At 37.6% G+C, this 18,720-nt stretch overlaps 1 protein-coding gene across 2 annotated transcripts in view; it reads left to right on the plus strand.

Annotated features, from left to right (window-relative positions):
• The window catches only part of LOC100875685 (protein O-mannosyl-transferase TMTC1), a 261,548-nt gene that overhangs the window by 86,460 nt on the left and 156,368 nt on the right, over positions 1-18,720 (plus strand). For both annotated transcript variants that reach the window (XR_013038147.1, XM_012290326.2), the window contains exon 2: positions 17,137-17,314. Coding sequence is in view for 1 of the 2 variants with exons in the window: in XM_012290326.2 (XP_012145716.2) it covers positions 17,137-17,314 (178 nt within the window). In the remaining variant the exon portion in view is untranslated. The remainder of the gene's footprint in view (positions 1-17,136; positions 17,315-18,720) is intronic.

Below are 18,720 nucleotides of genomic sequence, written 5' to 3' on the forward strand. Positions count from 1 at the left end.
CCTGATATTTGACGTTTTAACAGTGTAATAATTTATTTGGATTAGTAGCATGCTCATTTTGGCCTATAGCAGTATACTTTCATGATATTCTGCAATCTACAAAGTGCCTGTACACATTCGTCTGCAAAATGTACACACCTCAGTCAAGTTATTATACATACATATATTTTAGGAACGATTGCATAAATATATGACCTATGTGCATACATTAAAATAATAACAAAAACATTAAGTGGTAAATTCATCATTTTAAACATGGCTAATATGTGAACCTAATCTCAATTTCATTTGATGTGTACATTTATTCATTTCATTCTATACATTTTGTATAACATGTATGTATTTAATAGTACAAAAAGTGTGCGTACATTTTACTGCACATTTTATGTGTATAAACTTAATTATACAAAAAGTAGATACACATTTTACATACACCGTAAGAGTGTACCTATTTTATCATATTGCGTACGTATTTTATAAATGTGCATTTAACTACATATAAATCCAGTATAAATTTTATTAAAACTCCCTAATTACAGTAAAAATGTAGATCCATAAAAACGCTTAAGCGAAGCAATTGACGTTGTAAGAGTTTTTTTACCGTCGAGAGACGATCATTAGAGAGATGTCAGAACACGGGAATCAGAATTTTTTAGCATTCGAAGTACAGGGAAAAAGTAGATAGAAAACAGAGGGGTAAGATCTCGATTTAACACCAGCGTAGCAGCTACTTACAGTATAAAAGTGTTTGATCGTTACTTTTTTTATCGGCACAATCAGCTCAACGGCGGTTTACGAGCCGCTGATCCGGTTTCTTCGGGGGAGGCAACGGTGCACAAAATGGTAGGACGAAAAGCAGCAACGAACTGCCAGTCCCGTTGCAACGGTAGGATGCGATCGTTACAGTTACACGCTGCTGCAGTGAACTGCACGAAACTGCAGCAGCAAGTTCTCGTGGTCCGAGATTAATTGCGTTCTGGCCTTTCTTCCCTTGCCTGAACATTAAACACGACGTTCGAACGATCTCACGCTTCCGCGGCCAAGAAGAACTGCGCGATGATAACGAACAATGAGCTGCGAACGAAATTAGAACACCTCTTATCGTCCCTCTTCCACTTTTCGACGATTAGACACAATTAGAAACTGCGGCATTTTGGGTCATTATTTGTGGAGACGTGCTGATATTTCTCAGGAATTTTTTTAGACACTTCTCAAATTGTCTCATGTAATTTCAAAATGACAAAATTATTGAGTTTCTGAAATTACAAAAATAAATGACAAAGTTACAATTTGGTAAATCCCAACATATTCGTGCTTTAAGTTTACATAACCTCAAATCCCCAAATTCTTCAAATTCCACTAAATTTCCGCAGTTCTCCAAGAAAAAATTTAGCTTTAAGCACGCGCAAATTCTCTTGTGTCCCTCCAACCAGAATTACTATCTGCATGAAAAATTCATGTGAACGAACGAGCCATCGATGAAATTTAACGACAGAAAAAAAACCGTACAACTAATTACACCGTAAATTATTCGAGACGCAGAGAGCAAACGAACCGGCCGATTCATTGATTTCCACAGGCCAGTGATTTTCAATATTAAACGTTAACAAGCTTGAAAATTTTCCATATTTCATGGTTGGGGAACAATCGCATCGGCGAAATCCATTGAAGCTGATCGAGTACCGTCATCATGGCCGCCGCGGAAACCGCACAGCCACCAATTTAATTCGGCCATTCAAGCGACCTGTAAACAATTACGAAAAGGAGCGAGAAAATTTGTGAACCGATTCGTAACGCGATGTCGGGTAAATTGTTTAACCACGGATGCTTTAAACTCGCTTCGCGATTGACAGTCAACGAAACATCTCCAATATCAAAATTATTATAATTCGTTTACAATAATAATTATTATGCGCGTTTTGTTTGAAATATGGTATTAAACGAATTATGCACACGTTTCGAAATTGTCTAATTTGATAGGTGGTTTTGTGTAATTATTGGTGATGAATTGACGTGGGTTCGTTATTTCGGTTTATCGTTGTTATTATTTTGGAAAGTTAGGGGAAAGAATTGTTGAGGTGTCAGTAATTGTATTTGGTGGTTTAAGGATTTCGGATTTGGAATTTTAGGAAATTGAGAATTAGGTATTTTGGAGTTTAGGGATTTTGGAAGAATTTGGGATTTGGGAAATTTGAGAATTTAGGAATTTAGTATTTTAAGAATCAAAAGAGAAGCTCTAACGAAAATTTCAGGACGTGGGGAATCGAGGCGTGAAAATTGGAGGATTTGGGCATTTGCAATATGCAAATTAAGGGATTTCGGAATTTGGAAATTTAGTAATTTGTGACTGTAGGAATCTACCCCGAGTAAATTACGGGATTCAGGATTTTAGGTATTTACAAATGTAAGGATTTGGTTGTTTACAAATTTCAACATATGCAAATTTGGTACTTTACAAATGACTCGTACAAATTTGGAGATATCGAAATTTCTACTCCATCAAATGTGAAAATATATACATTTATTTTCACACAAACTTGAAAAGTTGCAATATTAGACTTATGCAAAAGGAATTAGAAAATTTATAAATTTGCAAATGAGCTTTCTAAGTTAGATAATCAGACACTTTAAAAATCTAGAACATAGAATTTTAAAAATAAAAAACATTCATATTAGAATGTTCGTAACTCATCACTGCCCTCGAGTGTACGTTACCGTACGTGCACGCCCTCAGGGGTGCCGTAGTCCATCAGTTCGCTGTCAGACACACATTTCAACTTTTCTAAAAATATTTCAGCCACTTACATTTCAGAAAACCCTGTATCTCAACCGAATTGTCCCAATAAAAAATATTCGAACTACTCATCTGAACATCAACACAAGCTCACCTAGCTCCTCTATTGAGCTCACCTAAAACAAAATCTTTTCAAAGCAAACAAACACCTTTACAATAGAATTGCACAGCTGCAATATCCGCGAAACAATACAATGCAAGAAAAACAAGTATCTCGGCCGTCCAAACGTCAGTCAGTTCGATGGCAGGAAAAAGTGCATTTCTTCGGAAATGCACTGCGTAGAAAAAGGGGATCCAGAAGAGGGGTTACTATTGTGTTTCATAGAGCAAAAGTTGGACTCGTCCGCTGTCACTTTTTGCGACTGTAAAGGGATCGTAGAGCCGGTGAAATGTCGAGAGAAATTACACGTCAGTCGAGTTTTCCAAAGCGGGTCGTAGAAAAAGTGATCGTCGGGCCGAGAAAAATGAACGATTCCTCGTTGATGATGGGACGGTTTAAAGGGTAATTTGGAACGATGCCACCAATCAATGGTGTCGGACGTAACCCCGATATCTCTAAGCGAAAATCCGACTTAGTGCTTGGCCCGAATCCCTTTGTATCAGGATTCAGAGCGGGGGTTGGAGGAACGGTAGGGGTAGTTGGTTTCATTGCGTCGAAATTAACCGTCCGTTCGAGCGTGTCCCTGCGCCGTGGGCTCGTTAAGGAGCAGATTACAAGCGGAGTGCAAGAGGGGAAAAATACTCGGCAACAACCACCACGAAACAACGATAATTACTCGATCCTCTGCACGAATTAGCCTACGCGTAATATTACGTGGTCGTATAATTTGTCCAACGTGCTTCTAATTAAATGCGGTTAATCGGACGATTCAACGAAAATTTGTACCTAAGAATACGCAGATTTTTTTTTTATTTTTTACATGTGGTTTCACTCTTCGTATTTATGCTGATATTTGTACTGAACCCTTGTTGCATGATCTTTTGATGAAAAGTACTTTGAAATAGGTTGAAAAACAGTACACTGTTTTATGCAAAATAGTATTTCATTTTTAGGATTTTTCGTTTTCTGTGATTCAACGTGTTGATGAATTGCGAAATCACTGCATTTATGTTCTTTACAAAAATCTGTTTAGTAGAGAAGGAAAGATAATGGACATACAAGAGATAATTTTGAAATGACTGTTGTTTTCAACCCCTATATTGTTCACTTTGTAATACTCACCCATTACAATGTTTTTTATGTTTTTTATAAAAATAAGTTAAACCGAAAAGGAGAAATAATGGATATCTAATTGACAAATTGATGTTAATTCTGAAATAACCTAAAATACCCTTAACCTCTATAAATTCAGTTTCTTCCATTTCGACAGAAAAATGATCCAATTTTCGTAACGTATTTAAACATTAAATTGATAACAATGAAGTAAAAATATTTGCAAGAGTACACGAATAGAAGAGAATGTGGACATAATCCACATGTTGAATTTAAAAATCTGAAACAAAGAACAAAAATTTTCCACTGCACCCTCTTCAATGCACCGTCGAATATAAAGACCTGATCATTTATTCAGAATAAAACGTATCATTGTGAAGGAACAAAGCATCCGGAAATACGAGTACAAGGTGCGAAGATGAAGCTGCATTAATTATGCAGATTAAGTTGAAGAAGAACAATCGGCGATAAAATTGCTAATGTTACGGTACGCTGAAGAATGGAGATATAAAACGGTACCTGGCGCTTAACCCAGATATACCTTTTTATCGAAGGAGTTACGACTCGAAGAAGGAAAAAAAAATCGTGTGAAAGACTTTTTACGCCCTTTACATCCCTTCTTTTTTATGTCAGGATGCTTTGTTGCGTATCCACGGTAAATTGACCGTAAATAATGAAGAACAACCGTTAAAGAAACGCTGCTGAAGATACCATATTTTTTCTCCATCACTCTTGTAATTCGACGGATTTTATCAATGTTCAGAAGCGATCGATCTGCAAAGCTTTTGTTGCCGTTCGCGAATTAATTATTCGTATCGTCTGTAAACACGTATGCGGAATTTCAATTGAAAATGTGGTACAAGTCAAATGAAACGGGACCCATTGAAAATGAACTCCCGCATGTTTCTGTAACCATTGTTTAACTTTGAATCGAATGGATCAGACAATTTCAGTTTGCGAAAGGAAGCGTTATGACAAAAAGGAAAATAGATGATCGGTCATATCTGACTTCAATGGTTTATGGATCGGTACACGAAGAGGGGATAATTTGACGAGCAGAAATTTTGAGTTTTGTGGATTTATATGTTTGTAGATTATCGAGTTATTCGGGTTTCAAATTCCTAAGTTTCCAAAATTCCAAATTCCTTGTTCCCAAATTTTCAAATCCCCAATTATCAAATTCCCAAAGTTTCAAGGCCTCAAAATCCCAAATTCCCTGAATCCCAAGTTCTCCAAATTCCAAATTCCCCAAATCCCAAATTCCCCGAATAACAAATTTCCCAAATTCCAAATTCACCAAATTCCAAATTCACAGAATCCCAAATTCACCGAATCCCAAATTCTCCAGATTCCAAATTCCCCAAATCCCAAATTCTCCAAATCCCAAATTCTCCAAATCCCAAATTCCCCAAATCCCAAATTCCCCAAATCCCAAATTCCCCAAATCCCAAATTCCCCAAATCCCAAATTCCCCAAATCCCAAATTCCCCAAATCCCAAATTCCCCAAATCCCAAATTCCCCAAATCCCAAATTCCCCCAATCCCAAATTCCCCAAATCCCAAATTCCCCAAATCCCAAATTTCCCAAATTCCAAATTCATCGAATCCCAAATTCACAGAATCCCAAATTCACCGAATCCCAAATTCTTCGAATCACAAATTTCCCAAATCCCAAATTCTCCAAATCCCAAATTCCCCGAATCACAAATTCACCGAATCCCAAATTCTCCAGATTCCAAATTCCCCAAATCCCAAATTACAAAATCCCGCAACCAACCCCCAAATCCCCCAATGCCTAAATTTGCCTCTGAATCCTTTGAAATCCACATTAGTCAAACGCTTCATCATAATCCAGCGTGCGCAACGATTCTCGCAGCAGCTTTTCACGGATGCATTAATTAATCAATTAGCGGATGACTAATTAAGATTACCACTCCTTGAACGATAATGAGTATCTATCTTCGAGGAGGATCTACTTAATGTACATAAGTAGCGAACTGTTTCGAAGCGATAATTTCCAGCCTGGCTAATGTACAATGATTATGTGGTATTAACGGACGAACATCGTGTGCACACCCGTTGGAAAGTCCTTTATCATGTTCGACATGGACACGCCATACTTTCCAATACACAATCTGGGAAAGGAATGAAGCACGTCCGTTGATATATGGCGCCACTCAAGGCGTATAAGCGGCAGTAATTCACGGTATTATCTGATCTGGATGCGTGGCTATGTGAAAGCGGATAACAGGCGCGAGAGTAACAACAAGAGGATAGTGTAGAGGACGGTGAAGGGATGACGAACGGAAAAAAAGGAAAAAAAAGAATAGAAGAGGAATGGTTATCCCTGGCGATGGTTTACCAAGGATCGCCAGTGTATTGATTCGATCGATTCGAATCGATGCTTTGGCACATCGCCTTTGATAAAGTGTCGTAAACGCGAGCGTACGGTGTTCTTCGACATTGTATGCCCATTGTTGTGCAATGTGCAACGTGCACATCGTTCGAAAAACTTTATTGTACTTGGTATTTGTTCGACGCTGTTCGTCAAATCGCTACATCTTCATTTTACTTACTGCTTTGTTTATGGGCACTTGTTAGAATCGTACAAGCTTTGCGGTGAATGATATATGACTGTGTTGTTCTATGTTTATGTTATTACATTTTTTGTTTATGGGCACTTTGGTGCAAGCTCTGTATGGTGTATGAATGATATTCGTATGATATATGAATGATGTGTTGGTTCGTTTTATATGTGCGATAATGGATACTTGTTCACATACACATGTGAGTATGTTCATGTGTTGTATCGCTACGAATAATGTGATACAATCAATGAATAAGCAACTTTGTTAGTAAGCAACGCATAGTATTTTTCATGTGTCATTTTGTCTATGACTTGCATTATCCATGCGATGTATTTCTCACATGTTGTAGTTTCACGCACTGCATTTCTCATACATCATTCTCTTCATGCGTTGTACTCTCCGAGCGCTACTATGTATGTGTTCTCAACAAGTTGTATTCCCCACGTTGTCTTCCTCGCTTGTTATACTTCCCAAGCGATGTGTTTATCACACATTGCATTTCTCACGCATAGTGCACATTATAACAATTATTAACATCCTATCTTTTCTTATTTACTGAACCCATAAAAATGGATCTTACATTTTTCATCATAAACAGAAGTCATTAAAATATTTTTGTTAGAATGTACGTCAATCATTAGCAACTACTATTAGGTAATCGAAGGGTTGAATCGTCAACAAATTTTACATTCATTTCTTTCAGGAATATTTATGATTCTAGTATTCAATTAACATCGATGTAACCACAAGCATTTCGTTCGTCCGACGAATTTCGTCCCTATAGCCCATTGTTCTCCTAATGAAATTCACGACTACCCTCCGTCATTTATTTCGTTCCCACCCCTTCTTTCCATTATTACCGTCGTTGAGGCTTTTTATTCGCTGCTTCTTGCCCACGTTATCCCGCGGTTCTTGTTACCCCCGCCAAGTTCGCCGCTCGGGTCTCAGGTTTATATTTTTCGTAATTAATTGGCCCGGAAAAAGACTTCTAAACAATGGTTAAATTCTCCCGGTGATTTTCACGATTCAGGGAATAATGAGGGGCATTCATCGTGTCCCATAGCAGTCGCGAATGAACTGCATTGCTTATTGTGAAACGAAATTGCCCGCCCGTATTCCCGTGTTTATTCTGAGTAATATTTATCGAGTCAGATGGACGTTTTTCTTTTCTCCTTTTTAACGATCGTACACCCCTTTCTCCTCACGGAAATTGAACAATGAACGAGACTTTCAGACGAACTTTATGGACCGTTGTTGAACGTTGGGGAACTTCTGACGTTCCTCTGTGTTGGGTGAGAATTGCTTTCTTCGCTTGCATCGTATATTTTATTCTTTCAATTTTTATAGCTACTCTTAACTCAGAAATTGAATAATTTTAATCATTTACCATTCTGTTATATTTAGTAAGGACTGAAGTACACTTGTTTCATTACACAGTCTTCGTTTTTTGACAAATATATTTTTTTCAGGTTTAACTCTGCTAGTTTCATATTTTTACATGTATCATTTTTAATATGATATGTACTGTAAATGTCACACATGTTTGTTATTAATTGTACTTTCATTAGTATACATACATACATTAGTATATTGCACACAATTTTACATCACATAGTATGGATATATTGTACATATTTGTACATCAAATATTAAGCATAAATTGTATTATACATACTGTACATAAAATGTTATGCATATGTATATGTATTTCACACATATGTACAGCACATGGTATGCATATATTATTCATAAGTGTGCATCAAATATTACACAATACAAAACTATACATCCTATGCATATATCACACATAGCACTATATCAGACAATGTGTATAAATTGTACATATATGTACATCGAACAGTACGCATGTATCAGTTGCATAATTTCGTAGAGTCCATTTGTATATTTTTAGATAGAAGCAGTTCAGATTCTACTTGTTTGACCATGCATCTATTCTACTTATCCGACTACACGCGAGTCCGAGTTTACTTATCTGACCATAAATACACTGTATTCTACTTGAGCAACCACGTAGTGTTCTAATCTACTTGTCTTGCCATATATCACTTTTGTTCCATTTGCCTTGTAATAAACGACCCGTGTTTCAATTGGTTAATCACATTTAGCACTACCTTGCTCGGTGTATCGTACTGGACTCAAAGATATATCGAAAAGTATAAATAAAGCATGCATTTCCATACAAAGTCCTGTAACATTTCACAATATCTACCCTTATTTGCTTGACCTTGTAACGACTTTGGAATGATTTATGAAGATAACATTAAAATAGTCAAATGATATACCATTTATTTTTTCACCTTTATTGATTCTTCTCTGTACAAAAGAAGTATTAGGTACAACATTGAAAAATAAATTAAAATGAAAGAATACTGTTATAAAAATTTCAAACCTTTCTTGAACCGCTAATTTTTTTACAGAACCCTAATACACTTCCTCACAACAAATGTTTCAATTTTTAAAAAATTGACCAGTTGTATATTAAATGTTATATGTATAAATACAGTTGATAGACAAAAAAGGAAAATGAAAGAAGAAGGATACAGGAAGGTCGAATGATCGGCGATGAAAGGAATTAACTTGAACACCATTTAGGACGTAATTAGGCATTCAACCGATTCGGTCTTAAGCTCTTAATCGGCTTTGTTTCAACCTGACATCCTCTTAAACGCAGGGTAAGCCAGGCCAGCCTGTCTTCCGTGGTTCGTGCTTCGAAGCCGTTACTTGTTGACAAACGACCCTTACATACTTTTGCCGTTTAAACCAGCCAACTGCAACGAATAGTTTTCCGTGAAATATTAAAACGTCCGGACAAACATTAAGAGGTTGATTAAATTATCGCGAGCCAGGAAACACGACGGTGTTTACAGCTTGGCGCTGAGCGATGAAAACGCGCTGTAAATATCGTCGAGATCCTCGAAAATCTGCTGTACGTATGTTCGATTAATAAGCCAAGTCACGCAATTTTAATGAACTGCGAATAGTTTGCGGCTGAAGATGAAAAAGTACGGGGAGAAGTGTGAAACCGGTTAGGGAGGCTAAATTGCACGCGATCAGATTGTTCGAGGCATAAATATGGGTCTCTGAGATATGAGAGTGCAAATGTAATTGGAAAGCATTAGGGGTTTCCGGTTTGTGGAGAGGTCGTGGATAATTTTATTCTAATTTATATTTCTTCACATCTGAGTATTCTTTCCAAATTTCTATATTTCGTATATTCTACATTCTCAAATTTCTACGTTTGCAAATTCCTACATTCTCTGTACCCTACACTCTCAAATTTCTACGTTCCTTATACCCTACACCCCCAAATTCCTACATTCCCCAATTTCTACACCCTCCAAATTTCTACGTCTTCAAATTCCTACGTTCCCTATACCCTACACCCCCAAATTCCTACATTCCCCAATTTCTACACCCTCCAAATTTCTACGTCTTCAAATTCCTACGTTCCCTATACCCTATACCCCCAAATTCCTACATTCCCCAATTTCTACACCCTCCAAATTTCTACGTCTTCAAATTCCTACGTTCCCTATACCCTACACCCCTAAATTCCTACATTCCCCAATTTCTACACCCTCCAAATTTCTACGTCTTCAAATTCCTACGTCCCCTATACCCTACACCCCCAAATTCCTACATTCCCCAATTTCTACACCCTCCAAATTCCTACGTCTGCAAATTCCTACATTCCCTATATCCTACACCTCTAAATTTCTACGTCTGCAAATTCCTACATTCCCTATACCCTACAACCCCATCTTCCTGCATTCCGAAATTCCAACATCCCTCAATTTCTACGTCTTTAAATTCTTACCTCCCCTATACTACACATCTCCAAATTCCTACGTCCTCCACTTCACACACTCCCTATTCCCTCCAGATTTCTACATTCCCAAATTTCTACCCTCCCCAATTCTCCAATCATCAAATCCACTTAATCCCATACACACCCAAATCCCCAAATTATTCCACAAATCTCCAAATTACCACATCTCCACTTTCCAACATCCCCAACTTGCCACATCCGCAAATCCCCAATTATTCAAGTCCTCATAATTCCCAAATTTTCAAATCTCGACCTGCTTAAACTCCCAGTTCGAACTTTAAACGCCAACTTTCTAACTACAATCCTCCGCAGTTGCATTCCCAGTGCAAACCGATTGCCCGTGAGCTTTCTAGCCAGCACACGGTCCGCTCATCGGTAATTTAAAGCGGAAGAGAATTATTCGGCGTTTTCGTGGAGTAAGTTTCCGGGCAGCATTAACGAGTTCGTGACCGTTGACATTTTCGAGGCAAGAATACAATATGATGGACTAAAACTGTTATTTGCGAGCGACCACAGCGAGACCTGATACTAACTGTCCGACCGCAACTACCCTCTTACTACTGGCTAACCACGACCGGTTCTATTACTACTGTTTGACCATGCTCGCCGGTAACTACTAGTCGACCACTGCGGCCGATCGATACTTATTCCTGCTCTTCCGTCATGCATTAACGCTTTCGTGTTTGCCGCCAACACGTATTCGTATCGGGACCGGAAAAAATTTCGCTTTGAGGTACGGGCCTCGATTACTCTTCACGCTTCCTCCGTGCCATTCACAACATCCGGCGCTGTGTTTCGGTAATGAAACTTTGCGTTTGTAGCGTTTTGTATCGTTAGAAAAAGCGGGACCAAAGGAAGAAAGGAAAGGGGTTAAAGGAAAACTTTCAAAGGCTTTTCAGTTAGGGGAAGATAGGGAACGTTGCGAATGTAATTCGAGTAATCGACACGCAAATTCTGGGGGTAAACAGTAGACTCATTTTTGGTATCTATAATTTTGTATTATGATATCGTAGTAATTTGTTGGAAATTAATATGTTCCTTCTTGCTCTGCACTCCTAAATTTTTCACTAATTAACAACCTATTGGTATGCAATGCATCCTTTGAAATTAAAAGTGAAGTTGAAAAATAAATAAACGAATGATAAAACATAAATTAATATACACATTAATTCATCATCTTCATGAAGATTAGCAAAGATTCTAAACAAATTGTTTTAACAAATTTTGTAAATTAAAATGAAAAATTTGTAAGAGGTTCCTTTTTGGTAGATTTAGTGTTACATATTTTGGTACACGCAAAAGGTTTTATATATCTTTATTTTTTTGCTTGTTTTATTACAAGCTTTTATGGATGTTTCAAAAGAGAATAATTGAGGGTAATTGAGTACGTTTTCGTTTTATTCTCTTATATTCACTCGAGAAATTGTCCTGAACACGATCACGAGACATTCCTATTCTGACTAAATCGTGAGCAGAATATGGTACTAGGGTCAGATACCGGTTACTATTCTCTGGCGCTGTTTCAGTGATTTAAGGAACCAGCCAGCTTCCTTGCTTCTAGTCACGTATCAGTACGAAACTGTACGATGATATATATCGCTAACATTCAGTGACTTCGATCTTCCTTCAACTCCTAATCGTCTTTAATAGCGTTTCGATAGTCGCACGTGTTCGTTGGTACTGTTGAAACAAATGAAAATGATAGTCTGGTGGACGGTCTTGTATGTGGGTGTCATGCTATTCTTGTTGCAGATATAATTGAAATTTATGTTTTTTTGAGGTTATGGTTCGGGGTTGATTTATTTGTATATTGTTCATTATTATAATAGTTTCATGACTTGATTCTTGTATTTTCAACATTTTTAATATTGTGGGATTCTTTAATTTTCAAATTATTGGATTACTTAATGGTCTTGAGTTCAGTCATAAATTTCTGAGTCTTCAAGTTTGAAAGTTCTGTAATTTTTACATCTTCAAATCTCTACATTCCCAAATCCCTAAATTGCCAAATCCCTACACCCCCAAATCCCAAAATTCCCAAATCCCTACACCTCCAAATTTCTACACCCCCAAATTTTCATACACTCAAATCTCCACATTCCCAAATTTCTACACCCCCAAATCTCTACATTCCCAAATTTCTACACCCCCAAATCTCTACATACCCAAATCCCTACACCCCCAAATCCCAAAATTGCCAAACTCCTACACCCCCAAATTTCTACACGCCCAAATCTCCACATTTCCAAATTTCTACACCCCCAAATCTCTACATTCCCAAATCCCTACACCCCCAAATTTCTACATCCCCAAATCCCCACATTCTCGAATCCCTACACCCCCATATCTCCACACCTCCAAATTCCTACATTTCCAAATTTTACTCCCACATTCCTACATCCATAAATTTACATCACAAATCCCCAAATCCCCAAACCTGCAAATTTCTAAAACATCTGCCCAAATCTCCCACCAAACACCAACATTCACGATACACCAGTGTCCATAATTTCTTCGACAATTATTAGATCCACCGGTGCATTAAATATTTTTCTAATGAACAGCGAACGAATGTCCGCCAGCTATTTCCGAATTCACCGAATATCGATCATAGCATTGCTGATCAGTATCGACTGTACGAGATCGACCATTAGTGGTGGAACATTAACACGAATACGTCAAATTACGTAACAGCCCGTTTTGTTTTACACGATCATGCACCTGGGACACGATTACGCGTGTCACCTCGAGCATGATTCCATGGCCATTCAGCGGGGAATTGAACATCGAACGAATATCGCGCCCTGAACAGAATTACGATTCACGTACACCACACTGATGTAATATACTGCTAATCAGGCAATGTTACAGCAATTTGTGCTCTGTTACATTCGCTCGGATACTTGAATTCAGCTCGTGTACTAAGCTTGGACATAGAAATTGCTTCTGGGAGATTGTAATGCTGAGGTTACGTTGAAACGTGATATTTCGTTTTAATTAGAAATGAAGTTTTAATGGTGGAGATTTTTGAGCTACCAACTTCTTTCGCTTTGAAAGATTGTAAGATTTTGATGTTAGTTTAAAAGTTATTTCAGAATTTACATTTTCCTGATGGTTGTTAGAGTTTCTGTTCATTAAAGCTTGCTATGTGCTATGTCAAAGTTGTTAGAAATTATATTAGTTTTCTAATTATATTACCTGAGAATTTCAGCTTTATATGAATTTAAGGGCCTGGCACTTTTTAATTATCTAATATTTGAAATTATATTAGACCCTGCAAATTTGATTCTATTAAAGGAAGCCTCTTTCGCAGTCAACTTTATCGAAACGGTTATTGCAAACAATCAGCCCGAGTGGAAGAGAACACAGAAGCTGGTATAAATAGTTAACTAACCATTAACAATAAAACCGGAGGCTCGTGCATCGTGCAGGAAGTCCTATAAGTGCAAGCAGGATGCTAAATATGCAACCCTCATACCGTTTAGAGCACGAGTTCCAGCATAGACCGGTGCCTCGTGAAACGAGATTGCGTCTCGGAGATGTTTCGAGACGGCCTCCGTTTGCTAAATACATACGTACACTGGAACTGAGAGCATCCGTTTGTGAATATACGACTGGTTATCGTTGTATCCTCAAGAATGAGCCGGCTCCGAAACGGATTTATTCATGAAATGATATTTTATGTTCAAAGAGATTTTCCTGATCCCTTCTATGTACTTCGTGTTAGAAGTAACAGCATTAGTTACGAGTTCAGACGTACTTCTCTATTCATATGATAAATACAATATCCATGAATTACCGTCACTTGCAAAATTACTGTTGCAACTTCGAGTTACAATTCTGTGAAACTGACAAGTTACCTTAGGGGTGAGAAACTTATTGACTATCTATTTTTAAAATGCTGCTGTAGATCAATGCGAAGATGTGATACTTCGAGAGACACTTTCTATTGAAATGTACGGATTCAGATCGTTCTTATTGAGGACTCGAAAATTCATGTACGTTGTTGCATCATATACCTTGTATCTTGACACATCATATACTTTTTACCTTGTCATCTTGTATCTTGTCACATCGTGTCTCATACTCCGTTACATAATGAACCTTGTTTTTGCAACTTCTTATGTCAAATGATCCCTATCGAAATGTACCAGTAAATGTTCAGATAATTTTTGCTGTTGAGGAAAGTCCTAAAATTTCATGCATCTTGTCACATCGTATACCTTGTCACATCATATTCCTTGTACCTAGTCACATCGTGTCTCATACTCTGCCACATAGTGAACCTTGCTTTTAGAACTTCTTATGTAAAATGATCTCTATCAAAATGTATCAGTGAATGTTCAGTTAATTGCTGTTGTTGAGGAAAGTCCCAAAAATGCATGTATCTTGTCACATCGTATACCTTGTCACATCATATACCTTGTGCCTAGTCACATCGTGTCTCGTACTCTGTCATATAGTGAACCTTGCTTTTAAAACTTCTTATGTAAAATGATCTCTATCAAAATGTATCAGTGAATGTTCAGATAATTGCTGTTGTTGAGGAACGACCAAAAGATTCATGTATCTTGTTACATCATATACCTTGTCACCTCATATACATTGTACCTGATTATATTGTGTTTCATACTCTGTCACATAATGAACCTTGTTTTTAAAACTTCTTATGTAAAATGATCTCTATCAAAATGTACCAGTGAATGTTCAGATAATTGCTGTTGTTGAGGAACGACCAAAAGATTCATGTATCTTGTTACATCATATACCTTGTCACCTCATATACATTGTACCTGATTATATTGTGTTTCATACTCTGTCACATAGTGAACCTTGTTTTTAAAACTTCTTATGTCAAATGATAGTCCATATCAACACATGAATCCACATAAATTTTCAAGTTAATTGTACAATTAATTTCTGAGATACAGAACATGTTACATGTACCTGGAATTGAAGCCCAGATCTAAAGAACAACCTCATTGTAAAGACCAGTATACGTTAATTTATCAGGAACCTCCCATTAGTGTAGCACCCCAGATGCAGCTGTTGTAAACTTTGTTGAAATAACTTAGGTGCATAACCGTACAGTACAAAACACGAGGTCGCGATCATTTATCGAGGTGGTAAAATCTGCGTGCAAACTTGCAACTGACGCGTCCGAGTTCTTTGGTTGATCCAGGGCCAAGGAGACGATAGGATACGCCTCCGGTCGGGCAAGATCCTTGACACCTGGAACTCGGCCAAGCCCCAGGTCCGCTAGGGGCGTCGAACTTATGCCGTCGGCAGACTTTCAAAATTATTACCGGGCCGCGTCAGCATCTACGGTGTTTGTTTTCCTCCTGATGGCGGCTCCCTTGTCTCACCTATTTTTCTGCCGTTTCCTTTTTCCTCGCCCGCCTTTGTCGTGACCTCTTTTCATCGTCTTCGCGCCTCCTCATCTTTCCTCGCGTTTCCTCCATAACTGGAATTGATGTTCAGGCAATATCGACGAGCGTGTCTGTCGGAGGGAATAAAGCATTCGATGATCGATAGCCGGGTGCGAAGTTTCACGGGAAGCTGCTTTCATTAAACGGTGAAACACGTGATGTCGCTTCTCTTCGGTGTGCTCTTTGAGCGACGGAAAAAAAGGATATGGAAGAAATTGTATAAGTTGCGGTGAATAGAAAGAATGAGCGCGTGGAACGGAGATCCGATTATCTTGGACGACTTAAGCGGATTTTCGTGGAAACTCTGGCGTCGTATCAGTTGTACTTACAAACGGGAAGACGATGGCGACCATTGTTTTTCGATTGCGGTTTGAAGGCGCGATGAAAAGAAGTAATGGACGGAGAGCTCTCTGCGGATTCAGGTTCGCGTTTAAACAAAGACGGTGTCTGGAATTATCTTGGCGTGGGAATTTGGAAATTTCGGAATTTGTTGGCTCGCAACGATGTTGCAAATTTCGTTACGTGGGGATTTGGAGATTTGGGAATTTGTTAATGTGGAGTTACGGGAATAGGGAATGCAAGAACTAGGTTTGGAAGTTTTGAAATTTAGCAACTTGAAAATTTTGAAATATGAAAATATGTTATAGATCTGACAAGAAATTTAAGGTATTTAAAATTGTAAAAATTTGATTTGGAATTTGATGAATACATTTAAACAAATAAAGTTTATTCGCATCTGAAATATATGAGAACACAAACTTATTCTATTTTAAAACTAACAAAATTTCATATGCACGAAAGCTTGTTCTAAAAGTTTGAAATAGCATAGATTATTCCTGCTCTCCCAGAAATCGCATATTAAGTTAAAAATTCACAGCTGCGCTAAAAACTTCTAAAGTTAGAATAAGTAAGTGACATAATAACTTAAATCTTTCTATTTCATTTAAACCCTCCATGTGACAGTCCGATAATTACTTCCCAAATAGATCAATTAATTGTCTCCAATACCGTTTAAATTTTTAAAGTCAACGTTAAAAATACACAGTATTTTCTCCTTTCGCGCATAAATAGAACACTGTACGTGTAGAATGACCCACTTAAATTACTATAAATTTATACGAAATGATCGCAGCTTATGTAATTGCGACCGGTTTAATATTAAATACTTTTTGCGATATTGATATTCAGCGCTGCGTTATACCGTGCATATTGCACGGATATTCCAGAACAAATTTCAATTCAGTTTCATCTTGTATTTTCAGGTTGAACTACCTGATGTCAGGATTAACGCCAAGCTGGTACCACGCGACGAATATTGCCCTGCACGCTATTGCATGCGTTTTGGTCACAAGGGTGAGCCTAGTGGTGGCATCGCTTCGTCCAGGATTTGCTGCTCTGGCAGGCTTGCTGTTTGCTGCTCATCCTGTGCATACTGAAGCGGTAAGTAAATCTCAACCTAGAAACCTGTGCTGTCGTTCTACTTGTAAGATAGTCACTGTGATTAAACATTTAAAGTTAAACATTTTGGATGTTGATGAAGGTGCATGTTTGTATCATTTGAATTATACTAGAAGTACTTATAACGTCGAGATAGAAGATGCATATGTAGATTGTATACAATAATTTATGTTTGCATAAAGACTATATTCATTGGTGACAAATAGACTGACCAGTTTGAAAGAATCAAACTTACTCGTTATTTTTATTATATACAAAAATTATACACTTTATGAAAAATTACAAATTGCAAAATCACAGCTCAATTGCAACTTATTTTATCTGTTAAATATTTCACTAAGATACAACAATAATACTGGACCTAATAAATGACCTAACTCTCGTTCATTCTTATTATTTTTTAAAGAAGGACACGAAAGCAATCCTTGTCTTATACATGCATCAAAATTAACTACGCAGAAAAAACAATAAACGATGAACTTATGTAGTCTGGTTCTGAGATAGAATATCAAAACCCTATGTTCTCCCCTATGTGCCTAATTTTCCTCCATCCAGTCAAAAAAAGGGACACTAAATTAATCAAAAATAAAATTGCTACTCGGTGAAACTGTCAGCGCCTTTTCGCGACGTGTCGAATAAAAGAAGTATTTCGTGAGCACGCAATGTTGAATTTAGAAGTGTTCCGTCCTCAAAGGGTTAACGACCCATTAACGAACACAAGTGGGGTTAGCAGGAAGGGATCTAAAACCTGAAGGTTCAATTACGGGAGGCGTAAAGTAAAAACCAAGATAAACGGATTAGGCTAAAAATTATTTTTTGACGAATGTTTAAATTGTTAACGAACTATAATTTCAGCAGGTTATTCGCAATTTTCACGCGTGTGCAAACTTAAGCCGATTGAGAGGTGCGATGGCAAGTGTCGTGTACTTCTCGCACGATACACAAGAACAATGAACTTTGACATCGGCTATAATGTTTGCTTACGGAATATGCGTCGGATAAGCGTTTAATACTGACATTGTCACTGTTGTCGGTTATCTGCTATTTCAGACGGTGCGGGTTTAAAGAGGGAGATGAGAAAGGGTGATCGGTGATGTTCAATCAAGCGCATTCTATGTTACAGGGAAACGATACGAGGAAGGTTATTACTACGAACGAATATTAGAAATTTATAAATTCACAAAATTATTTATTCTAATATTTCCTTCAAGACCTAAAAAATTGCTAGTTTTCATAATCCCCAAAAACAGAAATTCTAAACGTTGCAACCCTCAATTATCTCCATCTAAAAAACTACATGATGTCGCAAAAAAGCAACGTATCATTCATTAACTTTCAAACAGCCTAAAACGTTATCGCGATAGCACGTCAGCCGACTATTATACAAA

Source organism: Megachile rotundata, chromosome 5 (genome assembly GCF_050947335.1).
Source record: "Megachile rotundata isolate GNS110a chromosome 5, iyMegRotu1, whole genome shotgun sequence".
NCBI classification, from domain to species: Eukaryota; Metazoa; Arthropoda; class Insecta; order Hymenoptera; family Megachilidae; genus Megachile; species Megachile rotundata.